The 21593-nt window shown below is 36.6% G+C and overlaps 3 protein-coding genes across 3 annotated transcripts; all 3 read right to left on the bottom strand.

Annotated features, from left to right (window-relative positions):
- Nucleotides 1-4848: 4848 nt before the first annotated feature.
- On the bottom strand, nucleotides 4849-7097 carry LOC130729010 (protein HEADING DATE 3A-like). Its single transcript, XM_057580617.1, has 4 exons — nucleotides 6888-7097; nucleotides 6618-6679; nucleotides 5930-5970; nucleotides 4849-5492 (listed from the first exon to the last, which is right to left on the bottom strand). The coding sequence occupies exons 1-4, from the start codon at nucleotides 7089-7091 to the stop codon at nucleotides 5266-5268; spliced, it is 534 nt and encodes a 177-aa protein (XP_057436600.1). The 5' UTR covers nucleotides 7092-7097; the 3' UTR covers nucleotides 4849-5265.
- A 2427-nt stretch (nucleotides 7098-9524) lies between these two features.
- Nucleotides 9525-14932, bottom strand: LOC130729006 (uncharacterized). The gene is made up of 4 exons (XM_057580612.1): nucleotides 13525-14932; nucleotides 11527-12098; nucleotides 11188-11407; nucleotides 9525-10985 (listed from the first exon to the last, which is right to left on the bottom strand). Exons 1-4 carry the CDS (start codon nucleotides 14755-14757, stop codon nucleotides 9639-9641), a joined length of 3372 nt encoding a protein of 1123 aa, XP_057436595.1. The 5' UTR covers nucleotides 14758-14932; the 3' UTR covers nucleotides 9525-9638.
- A 3058-nt stretch (nucleotides 14933-17990) lies between these two features.
- LOC130729005 (uncharacterized) lies at nucleotides 17991-21107 on the bottom strand. The gene is made up of 2 exons (XM_057580611.1): nucleotides 20731-21107; nucleotides 17991-18613 (listed from the first exon to the last, which is right to left on the bottom strand). Exons 1-2 carry the CDS (start codon nucleotides 21036-21038, stop codon nucleotides 18205-18207), a joined length of 717 nt encoding a protein of 238 aa, XP_057436594.1. The 5' UTR covers nucleotides 21039-21107; the 3' UTR covers nucleotides 17991-18204.
- Between the last annotated feature and the right edge of the window lie 486 nt (nucleotides 21108-21593).

Raw genomic sequence — 21593 nt, 5'->3', positions numbered from 1 at the left:
GTAGTTAAACTAGATAAAATGCATTAAATTTATCTTAAATTAAAATGAACTTCCAAAATTACCCTTCGTTATTAGTGTTGGAAAGTGGAAAAGAAAGAGAATAATTAATGAGACACATTTTACAAGTTAGAATTAATAAGGGCATCATTGGAAAAAATTAATTAATATAGCTCAAACTTTCATTTGGTTCTTATAAAAAGGACCAAGATTTTTCTTCTCTTTCATGCTTATAAATAGGACCGGAGGGAGTATTTAGGAACAGAGGGAGTAGTGTTTTTCTTGTTATGTAAGCTGTTGGGTATCGTGCTGACTTAGAGGTAACCCTAATATTGAGTTGCTAAGTAGTTTGGGGTGGATAAGAACACGATCCATTTCAAACTACATATTGACATGATGTAGTGGTACTGCTAAGCCGACACGACACTTACTAGCTTAGAGACTCTCACACAACGAACAATGGTTGTAACTCATCATTGAATTTACATTGTCAAATGAAATTAGTGTTAACAATGAAGAAAGCCACATTTACGGAAAAAACTATATTTTATAAATTAGCATTGGCAGGTTCCTAGACTAGGCCAATGCTAAAGACCAATAGCGTTGCTTACCTTGTCAAGCGTATAGCGTCGACTTAGACCATTTACAATGGTTTGTTTAAATTACACACTCTCAACACAATTTTTTCTCTTCCCAACACTTCACATCATCTTCTCTCTCCAATTCAACACTCTCTCAACAATTACCCACTCCAATGATTTTCATTCAACACCCTACCCCACCACTCACCCTACCCCACCACTTTTTTATTTCATATTTTTATTTAATTTTATATTTTTGTTTTTATTATTTACATAAAATTACAATTATTGTTTTAAATTAAATTAAAACAATAAACACTTTACAATTTAATTTTTTTTAAATATAGACAATAATTTATTTTATTTCCTTAACTTAAAAATGGAAGACAACAAACTAAGTACACAATAATTTATAGATGAAAGATAATAAGATAGTGAGAGAGATAATAAGATGGTGAAAAAATTTGGTTTTTTTTCTGTGTCCAAATTAAACGAACCAAGTCTCTATTTATAGAGGAAAAAAAGTTATGAATTTTGGTTAAAAAAATTTTCAAAATTTGTTTTTTATCAACAAGATAATTCAGTTTAAAATTTTTAAAAACAAAAAATCTCCAATCAGATTCTCTCTCCTGCCTTCTCTCTCCTCTTCACCATTCATAAGCCGCCACGTGGCACCAAGCACCCCTCTCAACTTTGTTGAACACTCTCAACATCTCACTCCTCCACCTCATCCTCAACAAACCTTCAACAACCACTACAAACCCTCAACAACTCTCAACATCTCTCTCGACTCACAATTGCATATGGTCTTATGAACGTCATTAATATAGCGTTGATTGTGGTGTTTGTGATAGTTTCATACCGTTACAATCGTGTTTTGTGTGTGTTACATGCCTGTTAGAAATATAATATAAAACAAATTATTTTGACCTTTACCCATCAGCTTATAAGCTTTTGGGAAAAATGATTTTTTGACAATGTTATTCGTGGCTAGTGGCTACCATAAACCACCCGGGCTGGGTTCACAATTGTTTTTTAATATGTAAAGAAAAAAGGTGGGAGATTTTTTTGGGTGCATATGTGGAGGAATGTGAGGGATGAATTTAAAAATGTGGAACCTTTGCCCAGGTTCATACGTATTTTGGACCTTAGATAGCGAATAGCTACTCTATCGCCAATGAGTTGTTGGAAACTGAAGAATCAGAATAGAATATGGTGTTTCATCCTCAACTTTTGTTGGAAACTTGCAAAGATGCTTTGTGGAGATCAACATGGATCACAGCAGAATATCCTGCTCCACCAATATTAGTTGCCTATCAGTGTCAATGGTAGCTTAGGTTGTCCACGGGATGATCTCTTTGGCGGTTAGGTTAACAAGATAACAACTTAAAAGAGCAATGTGAACATTATTTTGGAGCCTAAAATGAAAATGTTAAATTGATTTTCTTTTAACAAGGATCTTAGAGAGACTTAATACATCATATAAATAATATTTTTTATATTAATCTCAAAGAGACTTAATTTTTTATACAAACTTTGATATCAAGTATCTCCTTTAATAATTCACTTCAAGGTAGAAACAATGAATTTTTTTTGGGAAAACACAATAAGTGAATAGTAAACTTGTACAATACTACAATTATGAGTAAACAAAAATTAACTTTTCAATTTTTGGAATGTAAAAAAAATAAAGGATATTTTATTTATTAGTTTTTTAGAAAACGTAAATTTACTAATACCAAAATAATTGTCAAAGTTGCATTTTTCAGCTTTTATGTTACAATTAATATGATATGATTTTTCATTATTTCATTACTTCTCTCAAGTCTCAATAATATATAATATAACTGCTATTTTTTTTTAGGGGAGGGAGGGGGCTAAGACAATTGCCTATTTGCCTTTGCCTTCTCCACGTCCTGAAAAAGGAAATCTTTGTATATTGTAAACAAAATGAAGAAAATAGAGAAAAGTAATTTATGTGATATATGATTAAAAGAGAGAGTTAAAAAAGAATGAAGTCACCAAAAAATGTATGCAGTGTTTAAATGTTTCAGTATCATTACTACTCACTCTGTTCCTATATAACTGACACTTGAAGGTTGTTGCACAAGTATTAAGAAATAGTAATTAATGTTCTTATTTTATTTAAATTACAATCTAACTTCCTATTATACCCTTTATCTGTCTTATTAATTCTAACTTTTCAATTTTCCTACCACCAATAAAGGAAGGTACAATTGGTAAAGGGGTGAATGATCACTTTGGTCCCTATTGTTTCACACGTCGGGCAATTTGGTCCCTATTCTATGGAAACGTCGCCTGTGGTCCCTGATGTTACAAATCGTCGATCACGTTGGTCCCTGGCTCTTCTCCCGTTAGTGAACGTTAACGGGACGGCTGATTTGGCACGTTAAGTGCCCCACTGGCCGTGCCACGTGGATTTGAATATTGGGATTTTTTTTTTTAGAGAAACTTAGAAACTTCAATTTAGTCCTTAAGACAAAATCTCCAAATCTGAAATGCTTCAATCTTTCCATCATCATCTTCCTCCTCACTCCCACCGCCAAAGACCCCATCAAGCTTCAATCTCTTTATCAACGAGGACCATCATCACAGAAGAAAATTTCAGAAGCCAAAGAGAATTTGAAGGAGAAAGACAATTGAAAAACACAAATCAATGAAAAAGGAAAAACCAAATTCCAAACAAAGGGGAAACCCAGAAAATGAAACCATACCACCTAAATCAAAATCCAACCTTTAACAACCCAGATCTTTGAGTTTGACAAAGACGATGCAGTGGCAGAGGAGGATGGAGAAGGCACTGTCTTGGCACCAGGACCTTCGTGGGTTCATCGGTTGCTGCAAATTGAGGCTGGGTCGAAATCACGTCGGTTGCCACGTTTCCAAGGAGGTGTGGTGGCTTCATGGATCTGGACGTATGGATGTGTAGAAAGGGGATAGAGTGGGTGGGTTTCAGAAATTGGATTTTGTTACTAGGTTTTTGAGAGCAGAGATTTTGTGGGTTTTGTTACAAGAAAAAGGAAGAAGCTTGGGTTGTTGTTCACAACCAAGAGGGAAAAGGTGAAGATGAAGATGGGTTTGGTGGTGAGTGACTGTTCACATTTGATTCTTCTTATTCTCAATTTTTCATCTTCGATTCTCACCTTATTTGTATCTTTGGTTTCTATTTTGAGTTCTTTTTTTCAATATTTTTTGTGGAAATTTCAAACATTTTGTCTCTTCCGTCAATTTTCATTGTCCCTGATCATCATTTTAACATCTGGGTGGGTATTTCTTCTGAAAAAGCTCAAAGGGTCTTATGGGTTTGATCCAACAAGTATAAAAAACCAACCTTTAACATTTTCATCATCAATCGCTATACCAGATGCGAGAAAATCTACATGTTCCAAGGAATGGTGCTTCTAATCCACCTGGTGACAACAACATTGAAGTGCTGCAGTTTTTACGGATGATTGATTTTCCTTAATTTTGTTACCTAGTTCTGAATACTGATTATCATTTTGTGTTGTTTTGGTTGGAAATGTTATTGTTCTGTTACTTTCACTCAACATTTTTGTTCCATTTTATGATGGTTTTCTTTTCCAATTTGGAGATTCTAGTCTGTTCTAGAGTTCTTCTTTTCATATAAGGTTCACAGGGACTAAATTGAAGCTTCTAAGTTTCCCCCAACATTCCAATCCACGTGGCACGGTCAGTGGGACACTTAACGTGCCAAATCAGCCGTCCCGTTAACGTTCACTAACGGGAGCAGAGCCAAGGACCAACGTGATCGACGATTTGCAACATCAGGGACCACGGACGGCGTTTTCATAGAATAGGGACCAAAGTGCCCGACGTGTGAAACAATAGGGACCAAAGTGATCATTCACCCATTGGTAAAGTATACTTAATGCTCTCTTGAACTTTATAAAGTGTCAGATAATTATGAACAAAATGCAGCTAGAAATAATGTCAGTTATATAAAAACAAGGGGGGAGTATTCAAGAAAAAATGTTACATATGCATAAGCTTTTCAGCAACACAAACACATTAATGACAATTTATAACAGGTGCAAAGTTCTACTTCAGTAAAAAAAATTGCCATAAATGCGTGTTGATTGTATGTCTTTGAAAAGGTGTATTTACATCAGTACATGCATAAAGAACTCTAATTTCAATTCAATTTTTTTATAATTATTTTCAATTCAATTTTTGGAAATATAATTAGACATCTTTGTTCATAAATTTCAATACAATTGCATTAGTGATCATTGAATGGTCCCTTTTTTATTCTTCTAATAATCAGCTCTCAGATTTTGATACCAGCTTACAACTTGGAAGCTTAAAGAGGCTTCCAATAACAGAATAACTCATACAGACAGCTAGCTAGTGCACTGTCACAATATTACAAGTAGGCAACAACTAATTAACTTTTTTTGCCTCAAGTACTATGATACATCTTATTTGCGTATTTTTTTTTTCTGTAGAATAAGCATTCATACCTATATATGTATATATTAAAAGAAGGGCGTTGTTAAATTGCAAGGCGTTTAAACCAGGGTTTAAAATTGCGGTTGAAATGAAACGTGTTTTGCAGTTGTGACCGCAATTATGGCCGTATCAAACAACTTGTATTTGTCCGCAATAATTCTGCATCGTAAACTGCAATTTAAAACCCGGACTTAGATTACATGATCCTCCTTCCGCCGGAACCACTTTCTCGTTGACAATGGAAATACATAGCTGCAACTGGTAATCCAAGATTATAAACCTCTGCAAAATCTCTAGTAATGAAGTTTTGGCGCCACCCAGGAGCAAGTATGGTTTGCCTACAAGGCTGGTGAAACAAGGCAAAAACAAAACGATGAATCCCTGATGTTGGTCGTGGATTTTCGTAGCTCACAATCTCTTGTCCTACATATAAAATGCCATGCGCGATTAATTAATATCAATAAACAAGGTACTCATCATGCAATCGAAGTTCACATATGCATTTTATATAAGGCAAAATAATTCATTCTATAGTAAGATTACTTTTTTCTTCAAAAACTGACTTGTCAATAACAAAATTTGGGGCTTCTTATATTGCTGGTACTAAAACTTCTAAAAAACTAGGTTTTTTTGTGTGGAAAAAATTGTTGGTATAATATGTTTGAATTAACTCTTTTTTCCAGTATTCAATTCTAACATGCAAAACTATTCACATAAGTTTACCCATACATTTGATTTTGAATAGAATTTCCAAATACTAAGTAACTTGGGTAGAGATTTTATATCCAATAGTCATAACCAAATTGTTAACTAAAAGTTCCAAGAAAGAAAAATATAAAAGCTTGAAATAGTGTACTTACCAAACCCTGATCCAGTAGTTGCTGGAATATTGGTCACCAACCTAAGGATCCAATGAACAAAAACAAAATCATAATTGCACGAATTGCTCAAAAAAAAAGTTCTTCATTAATATATATAGACATGTATTCAAAAAAAAAAAATATATATATATATATATATATATATACACAATTTTATTTGTGAGCCATAAGGATATATTAAGCTGCAACTCTCACACATAGGGACTTTTTTGTTTTTGTTTAGGCATCTCTGTGATTGGGACTCCAAAAGGTCCAAGAAAGACATAATCGTAATTGGGCCTATTATTTCTATTTGCTGACCTAGTCCCTTTTATGACCTCAAAGCTTTGGCATTAAGCAGAATTTGAGTATGTTTATACCCATAACTAATTCACTAATTCCTCAACTAATTAGAGCATGTATGAATGTGGACCAAAAAGCATTTGAACTTGTTCTGGTAGAGAAACTTATTCTGGTAGAGAAACTTCAATAAGTGCTCTTGAACTTGTACCCAAACCGGCTTTAAGTTCCTAATTAAACAAAGTTAGAAACACTGAATTCACTAAAGCACTTGCACGATGTTTACTTGAGTAACTTAGAGGAGCACTTGAAAATTAGCCACAGCATTGAGTAAGGATGTTGTGCATGATTAGAAGCCAGTTTGCGCAATTTCCCACTTATGACTTACCAGTGTAGATATTCCCTCATATTTGGGTCACTTGGGCTTGGTGCATCAGGATCCACCATGATCTACAAGTTAAATGCCACAATTACCAACTCAGCACCGGTATATATAGATAGTGTTAATTTTTTTCTCTTTTTTATTCATAACTATATGAGTGTGTGAAATTGGGGGTGCGAAGATATTATTTTCCTTTTCCATAACTCAATAACCAAAGAAAAACCATAGCTAAAATGAATGTAACAAGTGCACAAGGATCAATTGTTGAACAAATACCAGAGTGTAAAGGGTCCTGAGGTCATCTCCACCAATATCAACTCTTGGTTGGTTTATTATTTGGGAAGGTTTGAACTCACCACTGTTGATGACTTCTTTGTTATTGTTATAAAGAACCCTCATAGAGATAGAGCTTGTGAAGGGGTCCAAAACATCTCCTATCACACGTCCAACAACAAGAGGGTTTATTGTTTTACCAGGCATGATAGATGAAGCTGATGAATATTGATATGGCATGGAAATGTAATGTCCATGCCTTTTATATAGCTTTGGATCGTTGACTTTAAGTAAATGATGCACCATTAATAGATTCTACCTTTTTTTTCATTTCCGTCTTGGAGTTATTTTCTTTATGTTTGTCCATATTTCAGAGGAAATGAATATGGATTTGTGATTGAGTGAGATGGAATGTGTGAAAAGAAGCATCTCTTAACAAGTTACCTAGAACACTTTTAGTAATGCCTTTTGCTTGAAACAAAGTACATGAAAATGTAACATGCATTTGCCTGATTTGCCAAAAGTTAAAATAGTTTCCCTAGTAGCTATAGTTGCGGATATTAGAAATATAATTATTCATTTATGCTTGAGTTTCTAACACATGATTGGTTATATTTCTAACACGCTATTCACACTAGAGCCCACTTAGTTTTGAGGGGTGAACAGTGTACAATTCTACCGAGTATATGCTGAAATTCAACTTTTTTATTAGAAAAATCGGGGTAGCTAGGATCGAACTTCGAACCACTTAGTCATAGAGGCCTTGATGCCATATTAGAATTTGAGAGACATAATTTTAATTTTTGAGTTAGAGTTAGGTCTCCCAAATTTTAATATGATATTAGAGTCTATCCTAGATCTGTTTAGTATAGACCATTCATATATGGGTCACCCGTAGACACTCATTCCTGCATATTTCACGCTCCAAATGTCCTACTATGAGTATGAAGGGGGAGTGTTGAAAAGTTTCAATTGACTAGGAATATGGTAAAGATATCTCTTATATACATGAAGAAAATCTTCACCTCTCAAACTAATTTTTGGGGTAGAGTTAGGTCTCCAAAATTTTAATTGTAAAATTCAAGTTGAAACTTTTATTTACGTGAGTATATGAAATGGATGGAAGCACTAACAAATCAAGATCGGTGATAGTTTGTCCCTTAGTAGTGTAACAAAAGGCCAAAGAGGAAAACTACAAGTTATTCGCTGCGGTCAGTTAATATACAGAATAAAATGCAGTTGAAATAAAGGGCTTGGATTCCCTCACAGCTTTCCAAATGACCATGACCTTAGAATGATATTCTTCCTTGGATAGGATGATGTTTTCAGTAAACTAGCAATTGCAAGGGTTTGCTTGTGTTTGAGCTTCTATTTTCTTAGGAACAAGAACAAAGCTTAAGTAAGCCTTGATTGAGTTTTCAAGTATTCTTAATGCTCTAGTTATTTTTCTAATTTACTTTCAATGAATTAAAATTTAATATTTAACAAGAAGAATTATCAACCTAATAATAGGGGCGCAATTTAGCTTTTAACTAAGGTCTAAGTTAAGAGAAGTAACTTTGATTAAGTCTCAAGGATAGAAACAAGAGAAGTAATTAAATTATTCCTCTACAATATTTTAGTGAATCGTTAGTTGTTAAAAGTAATCGTGTCCTCTGAATTTCTTAATTGTGTGATCACTTCAATTTTAAATTTATGTTTGCAAATTTTAATTTTTATATAAAATTTAGTTTTCAAAACCTCAAAAGAAATTTTTGAAGCATTAAATTACCCTTGTAATTTTGACCCGGTGTGATAAAGACCAAGTCTTTCCAAGTTAAGGATTGAACTTTGGACGAGATTCAAATAACTACTTTTAACCACAAATGAAATTGAAACTAATGAGTAAATATTTACCAAATACATTTTCTAATATTGATATTTTTCAATACTACAACAGTTTAGCGACAAACATTCCGCGGTTAAACCCATTTTCAAGTTTTCAGTACACTACAATTCAATCAAAGTTGAATGAGTTTGGATCCATTTAACTCGGATTTAACAGCAACAGTCACCCTATGTTCACAGCTCACAGTTGCATCCAAATTCATAGTTGCAGCCTATGTTCTGCTAAAATGCTGCAAAATGACACAGGACCACAACTTCTCCTGACCACAGTTTCATGCAGATCAATATTGAAACTGCGGTAACTCCAAATATCAAACTTTTGAATTAGGTGATTTCTCCGTGAAATAAAAGCCATATAATTCATACAGGCCTGGATGGCTTAAATGGTGAAATGAAGTGTATAAATAATTTGCAACATGGGCATAGAATCTAATAATCACCAAGGTATCTCAGTTCTCATTAATCCAGACGAATCCATCAGAACTGTATCTTTGAATATATGCAGAATCACAACGAGTAACAGTGAGATCAAAGATATGCAGAATCACAAGTTTTGGGTGTTCAACAAACGTAAACAGCACCAAACTTTCCTTAAAATCGCATTCATGAATTTCCAATAAAGCTCGGTTATGATGTCGTGCAGAAACTTCAAACACAGTCAAAAAAATGCCTCAATAAACAAGTAAACCATCAATTCATCAAGATTGGCGGATGTTTTTCCTTTTTCGAGATGGGTTATATCATATATGACTATAATCAACAACAAAAATGCATTTCACAGCGTTCCTCATACAAATTTAGGCAAGATACGAAAAAGCATCAATACCTAAATTGAAAAAACATATAGTACACAGAGTATATGATCATTTAGATGTACTTTAGACCAGTGATATATTGCTGCCTGGTAATCAGATACTGGGACAGGGAATATATAACTCCTAAGATACCCAAAATCCTAATCTTGAGAACATCTGTACATGCGATAGGAAGCAGATTAAGAGGCAAGGTTATCCATGGGGGTGAGTCACTCTGCTTTACATGGCTCCATACATACCTGTTGAAAAGTATATGACTGGGGAAAGTAAGAATGAGGAGGGCCAAATTCTTCACCAGAAAAATCCAGTCCGGCCCACCGATTTGAAGACCCCATCCACCATTACCTTGCCAAACATCTTCCCATATGCTGTAGAGGGCAGTTAAAACGAAGTAACCTGAGATGACAACAGTCACAGGAAAATATCTGTGTCGGTCCCCGAAACCAGCAATAAAATCTGAATCCTGGTTAAGCAGCAACAGGATAGGAGCCAAGAAAAATATAGAGCGGTTTGAGCCACCGGTAAGGTTAATATTCAAGACCAGGCATATAACGAAGCACATTACTGTGGCAACATTGCCAACAGCTGGCATCCAGGCTCCATCAGCAGCCAGCTTCTTAATTGTAAATGAGGGAACAGTAGCAGCCCGACGTTGCGGCATGAATCTCATTCTTGGTAGGAAATTAGCAGATACACTTTGACCAGAATGATTTCTAATTCCACCTGAATCAACAATCTTTTCCCGCATAATTGAAGCAAGTTTATACTTTATCTCCAAGGCTATAAGCATGAAGATTGCTGCATACAAACCAAGAAGAGATGTCCTGGCACCCTCAATAGCTAGCAATGTTGTCAGCTTCATCTCCTCCTCACCCAAATTTCCTATCTCACTATCTTCAAGAATATTTTTAATTCTCAGTTGGCCCTCCAATAGATAAGTCACTGGAAAGAGAGCCACAAGTAAAGCAAATACCAAGGGCAAAAGCTTTGTGCTTGAAGCAGAGGGCATATGAGTGAAGACAACAAAAACAGAGGCACAGACCATAGTGACAACAATGAGAACATGCAGAACTCCTGTCCAGAGGAAGTATTCTGTGGAAATGTAGATACCAAGGGCAACCCCCATAGCAATGGAGTAAAATGTCCTCAATTCTACAATGTATTTAATGGGTATGATAGAAGTAATAGATGCTAGAGTCAGCAAAATTGCAATAATAAGCAGCCAAGAAGGCCAGGTAGGCTTGCCAGCAATAAATCCATAAATTGAGATATCATCAGCAGTGTGACGGGCAGTTCTGATAAAGTCTGACTGGTAAGTCAACGACAACGGAATAGGTGGCTGCATCGTAATAAAGAGTAGACCAGTTGCCACTACTAGCACCAGACATCTTTTGGCAGACTGCAGGGAAAACAAAAAAATTCGTGATCAATCTTTAGTATTATGCATAAATTAGAAAGACATGGTGGATTGCTCTTTCAATCATACTTTCTAACTGGTTATGAAGCATGTGACCACCCAAAGCTTGCAATGGATATCAAATGATCCACACACTCCCACACAAAAAAATGAAATACATTGGATTGGATAGTATAATGCATACCAAAACATGAGAGAAATGAATGGCAACAATTGGAATACAAGCCAATCCGGTCAACAGTATACAGAAGCCCAAAATTAAACCATCCGTAGGGGACCTTCCCTTCCACCATTGGAGGGCTTCAAAAATTGTTTCACGGCAAAACCATACAGATAGGCCAACTACACAAGCATGTGCATATCCTTGCCATGGTTTCATCCTAGAAGCTGTTTTTGATTTATCCCTGCAAAATCCAACAAAAGTAAAGTCTAAGGAAGGCTGACACAATAAAGTCTAGATGCATAATATATATTAGAGAATCCCTCCACACTGATAAAACCCAGGGATTGTAACAACAATCACCTGTAAAGAAGCAATGGAGGAGAAACAGCCAATAAGAGAACAGCTGAAGCCCAAACAACAGACTTTGATGCAATAAACAACATGGCCAGCTTTGAAGAAAAGAGACAAGTCAATATCCAAACTGCTTTGCCTCCAATTCGACTATCCACAGATAGCCTTCTAACCAAAGCCAAACCCAATAGAGTGGTCATCACAACCATGTAGCTAGGGTACACCACCTCATCCTCAAATCCATAATAGTAAATGCTGGAGTAATTGAAAAATCGGTTCTCAATGTAGCACAAGAGCAATGCATGGCTTACCAGACTGATCTCAGATAAGAAGTTTAACTTCAAAGGTAGAAGAGTTAAACCAGGAATAGCCATAGCCAGGACAGCATTTGCTACTATTAGTTTACAAAAAGATTTAAGGGACATGCCTGCCATCCAAATATTTAAATCCCAGAAGTTGTGCTTCACAAACCATGTAACCATCAAGCTCCCAAGAACAACAAAAGCAAAGTATGAAGCTAGACTCTTCTTTTCAAAAAATCGAGCCAGATAAAAACCAGCAACTGCAGGCAGGGGAAGGAACTGCAAATTAAAGGAAAAATAATAACTTAATAATAGGGAGAGAAACTTATAACCTACAACTTGTTGAATATTTAACTAACAAAATAAGCAAAAATTATCACCATCCAACAAAATAGCCAGCACACCAGGAGTTGAATATTTTGAATATACAACACAACATGACAGTGCTTTAGATACATCCCAACACTATAACTATGTATCAGTGTTGTTAACTGCGGAAAGCCAAAATCCAGCCATAGATGACAAATAATGGCGGAAATGGCGACCATATGACAGGATATCGGCCATGGCGGAAAGTCAAAAAACTGCCATGGCGGATATTTGATGACACTGCTATGTATACAAGTTAAAAGTAATTATATCTTACCATCCAAGCAAAATTAGTTCTACAACCTTACTTTTGTAATATCATTCCCAAACACAAATCATTTTATCAAAATCCATTCCTCCAAAAATAAATCTTACTAACTTACGTTCTACCAAATAGCATTTTACTCAAATTCAAACAAATGGACCCTTAGTCTGCTTGGGGAAGGAGGCGGCTTTTCTTTCTTATGGAGCGGCAAACACCTATTCCACCTACCCTTAGTCTGCTTAGGGGGGTGAGGTGACTTTTCTTTCTCTGAACTTACTTTTGCAATATCTTTCACAAACTCCAAACATTTTATCAAAATTCATTCTTCCAAAAATAAATCTTTCTAAATATGTTATACCAAAAGGCATTTTATTCAACTTCAAACAAATTGACCCTTTGTCTGCTTGGGGAAGTGGGCTACTTTTCTTTCTTATGGAGGGCCAAGCACCTATTCCACACCTACCCTACTAAGCAACTTCTCTTCTCTTTGGGGGGCCAACCACTCATATTGTTCTCTATATAGTTCCGTCCCTTTTGTCAGGGTTCAATCAACACCTGCATCAGTATAGTGAAGGGGGGAAATACAGGAATGAACTAGCCCTGGGCATTGTGCACACTTGGCAATGGTGTTGCAACCGAATAAAGCATAATTAGCTATCCTTGACAACAAAATATTAGTCACAAGCTTGTTTTCTTTATTAGGGGAGTTTTCTATGAAGGACTTGCAAAGTGACTGCATTGCTCTTATCTCAACACCCTTTATATTCTGTTCTTCACTTTCTTAATGAATTATCCTTCTATGGTAATTGGTAAGACGAAAAAGACATTCACAATTCATATGTAGCTATATACAATCATCAGTATTAAAATCAAAACTAAAGCATCACTATTCAACTCAGGGTGCACAATAATAAGGAACAGAAATCAAGGTGTACATATTTCCAGTTCTGCAGAGCTTACCAGACCAGATTCTAAAACAATGTTCAAAGAATCAACATTCAAGCAACAGTTATAGTGAGTGAACCGGCGATCATAAAACACACTCAAATAACTAAGTCTGAAACTGCTTACCAGTACGGGGAATCCCACAACAATTGCTCCGGCAGTACTGACCACTATAGTGGAAGTAGTGAAAGCGACCGAGCTGAGTGCGTCGGAGACCAAGCCCATGGCATGAGCACCAGCAGCAGCGGCACCTCCAAGCATGGTAATGCTGACGAGAACATAATTCAGAGGCGGTGGCACCTGTATGTACCTCCCAAACGAGTGGAAAACCACCCTGACCTCCAAGGCAATGACAACGAAGACCAAGGCCACCGCACCATTGACGAGGCGAATCTGGTGAACATGAGCAGGGTTCTCAGAGACCCACCAGAGCGCGCCCCTGGTGGAAGCATAGAGCTGAAAGAGGAAGGGGATGAAGAAGAGCAAGACGAGGTCACAGAACGAGGCAGCGGAAGAGAAAGCGAGGGTGTAATGGGAGGCAAGGTGGAAGACGAGAGGGAGGAAGAGCAGGTAGAGGGAGTGGACACAGCTCTCGAGAGGGCCGAGGATGAAGGCGTCCCTAGGGAGCTGGCCGCCGTGGAATCGGTCGCGGTGGGTGGACTTGAAGGAGGAGAGGCGAGGGATGGAGTACAGCCAGTAGAAGAAGCAGTTGAAGGCTAGGAAGTAGTAGGCGGCGTTGTGGATCCCAACGGCGGAGACGGTGGCCCAAGTGAAAATTGAGGAGGCGGAGATAGGGAGCGAGGCAAAGAGGAGACGCTCAAGGGCGACGACGACGGAGGGGTTTTCGAGGAGGAGGTGTTTGAATTGAAGCGAGGACCAGACGCCGATGAGGAAGGTGGTGTGTGCGCAGAGGAAGGAGGCGAGGAGAGTGAGGGGAATGGAGGAGTTGAAGGTGGTGAAGAGGTTGAAGGAGGAGGTGAAGAAGAATGCGAGCTGGGAGAAGAGAAGGGAGAACCAGAGAGCGAAGAAGGCACCAGGTTTGAAGTTGAGGGAATCGAGGATGTAGGCGATCATGAGGCCGACGACGAGGACGGAGATGACGGTGGTGCCGCCGAGGTCAAGGAGGAAGGCGGCGGAGGGGACGAGGGCGATGGCGATCCGGTAATTATGAGAGAAGGAGGAAGGGTTTTTGTTGAGGGATCTGGCGGGGTGGCGGTTATTGGCGTCGTCGCCGTCGTTGATGGTGGTGGCGGCATGGCGGAAGGTGGTGTTAGGGTTTGGGGAAGAGGAGAAGGAGGGGGCGCTGGTGGAGGAGGAGAGAGGGGAAATGTAAGGGCGTAGAGATCGGGGTTGCAGCATTTTGGGGTTTGTGAATTGTGAGTGATTGTTGACGAGAGCTATGTGTAGTAGTAGTAGTAGTTGACAATGCTCACCAGTCACCACTGGAAGGTGAACTGAATCAGAGGCAATAGCATTAGCACCACTGAGGAAACAAGCTGCTGCATTTCCAAACTGCAACGCCAACTGCGATCGTCGTTTTGAGTTTCTTTCTTTCCATTTTTGGGTCCAAACATGTGCCATAATGAACATTTTTGGGGGGTTTTGGTAGTTTGGTTTGTTTGATTGTGGATTTGGTGGGCTGAAGATGAGGCCTGTTGGGCTTGGAATGAGATTGAAGGCTACAATTACAATGTGGCTCTCACTTGGTATGCTTCTTTAGGAGGGCCATTGGACTTGCATTGTATCAGAATGAGCAGGGTTGCAAACTTGCATTCCAAAATACTCTACCTTGTAGATGACCAAAAATAAAAATATTCTACCTTGTTGACCAAAAACAAAAGACTCTAAATTATCCTAAAAATACTCTACCTTTTGTTTCAAAAAAAAAATACTCTAAATTAAAAAAGAAAAAGTTGGTAGAAACTAGAAACCATGTTCTCCCCCTCTCTCTTTTGCTTCACAAGTGGGATCTATATGTATTTTCAAGAACTTTTGTAAATTTATCAACATGCTGCTCTATCAAGTATTTTAGGAAGAGGAGTGATAGCAACACTTTTTATGTCACTATTTTTTAACATTTTTTTAATTAGTTAAATTTTATATAGGCTTTTTCGAATTGAGAGTGGACCTCATATAATTTAATGGACCTTATATAAATTTTAACCAATTAAAAAAAGATTGTCAAAAACAAAGTGTTACTAGCATTTTCTCGTGATGTTTTTGGCATGTGAGCTTGCGTGTTAGTTTCTCTATCTAGTAACTTAGGAAATATAAATCACATACTCAAACAGTGCAAACATTTCAAGACCACTTCATTTTCCTTTGTCTCTCTTCTTATTACATTCATTATTCTTCATTTCTCACTCTGAATGTCTATTAGATGTCTGTGCAATGTAAATTTCTAAGAATCATAGGCACTCCCTCCGTTCCTAAATAACTGACACTTTAAGATTGTTGTACAAGTATTAAGAAATAACAATTAATGTTCTTGTTTTATTAAAATTACAATCTAACTTCCTACTATATTCTTTATCTCTCATATTAATTATAACTTTTCTACCACCAATAAATGAAGGGTACAATTGATAAAGTATAATTAATGCTTTCTTGAACTTTGTAAAGTGACAGATAATTAGAAACAAAATTTAACTAGAAATAATGTCAGTTATTTAGGAACGGAGGAAGTAATTAATTCGCATTGAGTAAGATAGTGTCTATGTATAATACTTCATATATCCCTAATTAATTATAATAGTGTTTAGATACTTGTTTGGTCCTTTTATACAAGACACTCTGCTAATTGGGTGGGATTATGTTTCTACTGGTTTAATTTATGGGTATATCAATTTGCAGACTTGTAGTTTATGATTGTATTGTTTTGTTTTTGCTTTATCTCTTATTGTATTATGGGTTGAGTACCCCTTATACTCACTTTCAATACAAATTTGGCTTACCTAAAAAAAACTCTACTAAATTAAATATTTATTACATTGATTTTTCCCACATACACCCAATGTTATAATTAGCACTAGTAATTAATTGGCCGCGCATAATAATAGCTCATAATTGGTTGATATTTCCCCAGTTTTACTTTGTGAACAGATGACCAAAAACAATTAGTTATGATTTCGACTCATTTTCTACCTTCATTTTCTATTATTTCTCTTTTGTTTATCAATCAAATCGATCATCTGTCACATCTTTACTTTCTATCTCATTTCTTCATATCTCTCTTCCTCCACCTCTCCATACCTAAAAAACGAGGTGTAAAGATATAATTATTCAAAATACATTAATCTGCGATATGGACCAAAAAAAATGTCAAGCTGCGATCAAGCGCGTTCTCTCTCTAAGAAGACGTGTGTTTTGTGCGTTGCACCTACTTATTTGTTCATGCATTCTCCACCACAGCTCTTTTCGTTTGTGCAGTGTGGAGTGGATTAATTGTGTAAAACTTCAACACTATTATCAACATATCAAATGTTATACTTTTTCAATAAATATTATTTACTTCTCAATTCCTTAAAAATGATCTTAAGAACTCTCATTACGAAAAACCTAAGTAAAACTAGACTAATCTTCTTTCAAGGCATCGTAGCAATGTAGTAGCCTCATATTTCTTCTTCCATGCACGTGCTCTTCCCATCACCTGTCAAATTTAAGTCTGACAAACGAGTAAGGCTAGCTCCTCTTAAGTGCTAATGCAAACGCTTTTCCACCTGGTATGTACCACATTAACGCGTTTCTACAGAAGCAGATTACATACATAAATTTTGCCGACATTAATGTCAAACTGATTGTCAAATACTATTATTTCGGTGCCTTGTGGCAGTTGACAATACACTTAATTCAAACACTGTGCATGTACCTATCGGGTCTTGCCGTCTTGTCACATAAATAATAAAAAGTCGTGAAAGAAATATCTTAAATTTTCAAGAGTATTATACTTTTTAATTTTGGAATGTTATGAAAGAAATATCTTAAATTTTGAAGAGTAAATACATCTTGTCCAATTCACGTACGTTAGCTACTACTTAGAATATCATACTCTCCTAATGATTATTATAAATTAAGCATGATACTGAAAAAGGAATCAATTTGAAACCACACGGATCTTGCATACACCACCTTGTCCACGTTGTTGCAAGTACTCAGATGAAGCCACACGGATGTTGCATTCACTAGGGTGGGTGTTTCACTCCTAAGATGCTTAGATATGCTTTTGTAAAGCCAGAATTGATTCTGTAACACACAAGCTATACAGAGTAGCGTTTCATTCTCCACAAATGTTTAGAAACACTTCCATAATTAACTCTAAAGCTGGAATCAACTCTGAGAAGAAGTTTATATGAATAATAGCTTAGGAGTTCCAAAAAGAAATTGATCCAAACATGTTCTTCTATTAATCATATTTCACAATCAATTCTAACTGATTGTGAGTTTCCAAAACATATCCAAACATAATAGCGTAAAATATGTAGAAGCTACTTAAAGTAGCTCATGGTGATTGATACGTGATTCTCTTTGATACTTAATGTTTCCAAACACACCATATAACGCGGTGAATGCAAGAATTGTGCCTGTAGAATTGCTTTTAATAGAATTCAAAAATTTTATAATGCTAAATAAACAGCGTAAATATATCACATTCCTTCCCCTCTCAACTTCCAGTCTGAATGAAAAATCAAAGTCATAAGAAAACTCAGAGGAACAAAAAGCATATCTAATGTTAACACTAACACGAAAAAAATGATGACACTTCTAAGAAGACACTCCTTCTTTTTTGCTACCAGACAAGTTTTGTCACTAATCTACAGTGTTACTTTTGTCTAATGAAACTTGGGTTGAATACTTTTTAATCCTCAAAGAAATAAGTATGCTAGATAAAATTCCAACCATAGGAAAAACGTAAGACCAAATTTGAGATTTCTTAGAGCCAGAGGCTGTAGCATAAGCAGCACCTGCAAGGCTTCCAATGGATGTATTCTGCAAGATCATAGGGACACATCCAATGATGGTGGGAAGAAGAAAATCCAAGACGAACCCAACTTCAGTAGCAGCTAAGGTATAGTTAATGATATAAGACGGAACCGGCGAGAAGCGGGCAAGAAGAACAAATTTCCACCCATCTCGCTCAACTCCTTTAGAAAGGAGAATAAAATACTTGTTTCTTCGAGCCCAATCCATTGCTGAGGTCGAATTTCGGAACACTAACCTGGAAGAACACAAAATGACACACATTCAGCCAAGAAAAGAAAGATAAATAGACAAGGAATAACATATAGCACATCTAGTAGACAACACATCATTAAATCAGGACATCCTTGTTACTAGACATGCTACATTAGAATGGTCGATCTCCACACAACTGCCTCATTCACTCATCCTTCATACTAGACATACTAAGTTACCATTTTACAGCATTGTATACACTCTAGCAGCTATTTTCAGGAGTCAGAAGTAAAGCTAAAGAAGCAATAACTAAATCTGGCAATAGATTTCTTCAATAAATATTCTTATGAAGTTAAAAATGGTGACACAACATGTTTCAGGAAAATCGTCCCTTTCCTGTGGATATAATAATTAGGTCCACCTAAGTGCGCCTAAAGGGCACAAATTAAGGAAACTTAAATGTGCATGGTTTAAGGAAAATGGATTTTACTCTTCTAAACAGAGTAACTCGCTTTAGAGGGGGGAGTTAGGAATGTCAATGACTGATGAGCGAACATTTTAACAAATTTACAATTTCTTATGCATGTATATGTAATATCAGCAATTGATTTTCATAGCCAATGATTAAGGGTCCTTACTTTTGTATTTCAGTTTAAAGAGGGATGTTAGGAATCTCAACTATGATGAGAAAATCAAAAGAAACATATTAACATTTAACACATGTGCATGGAAAATGAAGAATAGATTTTTCTACTCAAGGGCTAAGATTCATGACTTTACAAACTAAAGTGGGCTATTAATTTATAGGGGTTGAACAGCAAAATAATTTACAGCAGATCAAATTCAACTTCAGAAATCAATATCGAACAAAATACAACTATACAAGATTCAAATTTGAATATTTAATAAACAACTTTCGAAATTTATAATTTTATATTCATGAAACGAACGGATGCAAAGACAAAATAGAAAGTAGCAGTTATTCCTCAACATGTGTGTGGCACAATATAACAAATGCCTATGATTAGAAGGAACTGAAATGACAAGTGCAAAACAATCAGAAAGACCAATGACAAAGAATATAACCTCTGTAAACAAAACAATAATAGAAGCCACTACCAGCACAAAGTCACCCTCCAATATCTTAAGAATATATTTGCACAAGAGATGCCCATGAAAAAGCCTAAACCCTAATGCAAAGTAAAAAGCCAAATAGACTAACAACATGTTTAGTTTTACTTTGAAATCATTTCTCCCTTTCATAAAAGCTACTTCACTGGCTTCTTTCAAAATCACTTCTCCTCCCAACGCAAAAACCTACCGACTGAGTTTCCAAACATAGACATGATACTATTCTAAAGTTCAGGCAATGGGAAACCAAAATTCCAAAAGAGTTTGTGAGTTATCTATCTTGAGAAACAAGATTGGTGACTATGCTAACAACAGAAGAGAAATCATGTAAGTTGTCAATTCGAAACTTTCCTCACCAACCAATTTGATTCCAGAAATTGACATGATTAGCTTTCAAAATAGTAAAAGGAATATTACATTAACCGATTTATTACAGCTTTCAAATTGCAGTCCGCAGTTGCAACCGAACCGTAACGGGTTTTGAGTCTCGCTGTGCAACGCAGCGGCAACAGCGACCGCAATTTAAAACCCTAATTTAATCGTTGTTTGATTTTACGATTTGACCAAAATCCAAGTCACAATTCACTAAAACGCTTAGAGTGTGTTTGGATTAACGATGGACACACAATTCAAATCGCATTAATTCTAGAAACTACACATTTTAGCTTCTCCCATTAGTGATTACTGGACTTCTTATCACAAAGCCAAACACGCTATAAACAATAACATGTTTGGATCAGCTTCTCTTTTCTAAGAATCAATTATGACACCAAAAATAAATTGATTTTCTACCCACAGAAACTTCTCCCTATAATTGATTTTGGCTTCAGAATAAATTATACAATGATTTTCAAACATTTACTAAGACTTGCAGCTTGTAACTAGAAGTGATTCTTCAAATAGTGAAACCAATCAATCAATCATACTATGAGTTTCAATTCCAACAACATGGATCAAGCAGAACATTGATTGATTTAAATCTAGTGGGAAAATGGAAACGGAATCGAGAGGTAGAGAAAGGGAATCGACCTGCCGATCCAGAAGGAGAGAGAGGCGGCGAGGATCTTGGCGGAGAAGACACAGAGAACGGAAGGGAAGAAGCCGAAGAGGATGGAAGCGCCGGTTTCGAGGAAGATAGCAGAAGGCAAACAGAGAGCGATGGAGAGAGTGTGGAGGGAGATGAAGAGAGGAATTGCCCAAACCCCCAATCTCTCTGACCATTCACTCATCCATTTCAGCGCTGCTTCCTTATCCCATGATCCGTTCGAATTCCAGGTTCTCCATAACGCCGCCACTATCGCCACCACCACCGCAACCTTCAGCCACCACCGCCCCATTTTGCTTTCCACCTTCTTCTTTCCTCGCTACTCGAATGTCGACACTTGACGCATCCCACATTACGATCTGCCATTTTTAGTCAATGTTATTTTTTGGTCAATGTTATTGGTTTATTAATATTTTATTACAATATATAGTTATTCAACTCTTAATATTACATCTAGCATTTTATTACATGAAAAACATCTTCTTCTTCTTTTTAACTCATGAAAAACATCTTAATCAACTAATTAAATGCCGCTTATTAAAAAAAACTGATTAAATGCCCATATCAATAAATATTAGAGCTGGGTTAGCGGGCCAAAGTCCGAGGGCCAACCCGTATAACTCGCGATCCGCATGGCCAATAGCCCGGTGTATTGTGGTTCGCTTAAATGCGGGTCTATCTGGGCTGACTCATTTAAACCGCGGTTTTAATGGGTTGAACCGCGATTTTGCGGGCTGATCCGCGAGCCATATTATTACATAAAAAAATTATTTTCATAGTCCATGAACTACTTTACTTGATATTGAATTCTTGATAGAGTGGCAAAGAAAAAAAACAACCCAAGAGA

This window comes from Lotus japonicus, chromosome 1 (genome assembly GCF_012489685.1).
Source record: "Lotus japonicus ecotype B-129 chromosome 1, LjGifu_v1.2".
Classification (NCBI taxonomy): Eukaryota; Viridiplantae; Streptophyta; class Magnoliopsida; order Fabales; family Fabaceae; genus Lotus; species Lotus japonicus.
This window is presented reverse-complemented; position numbering and strand designations above follow the sequence as displayed.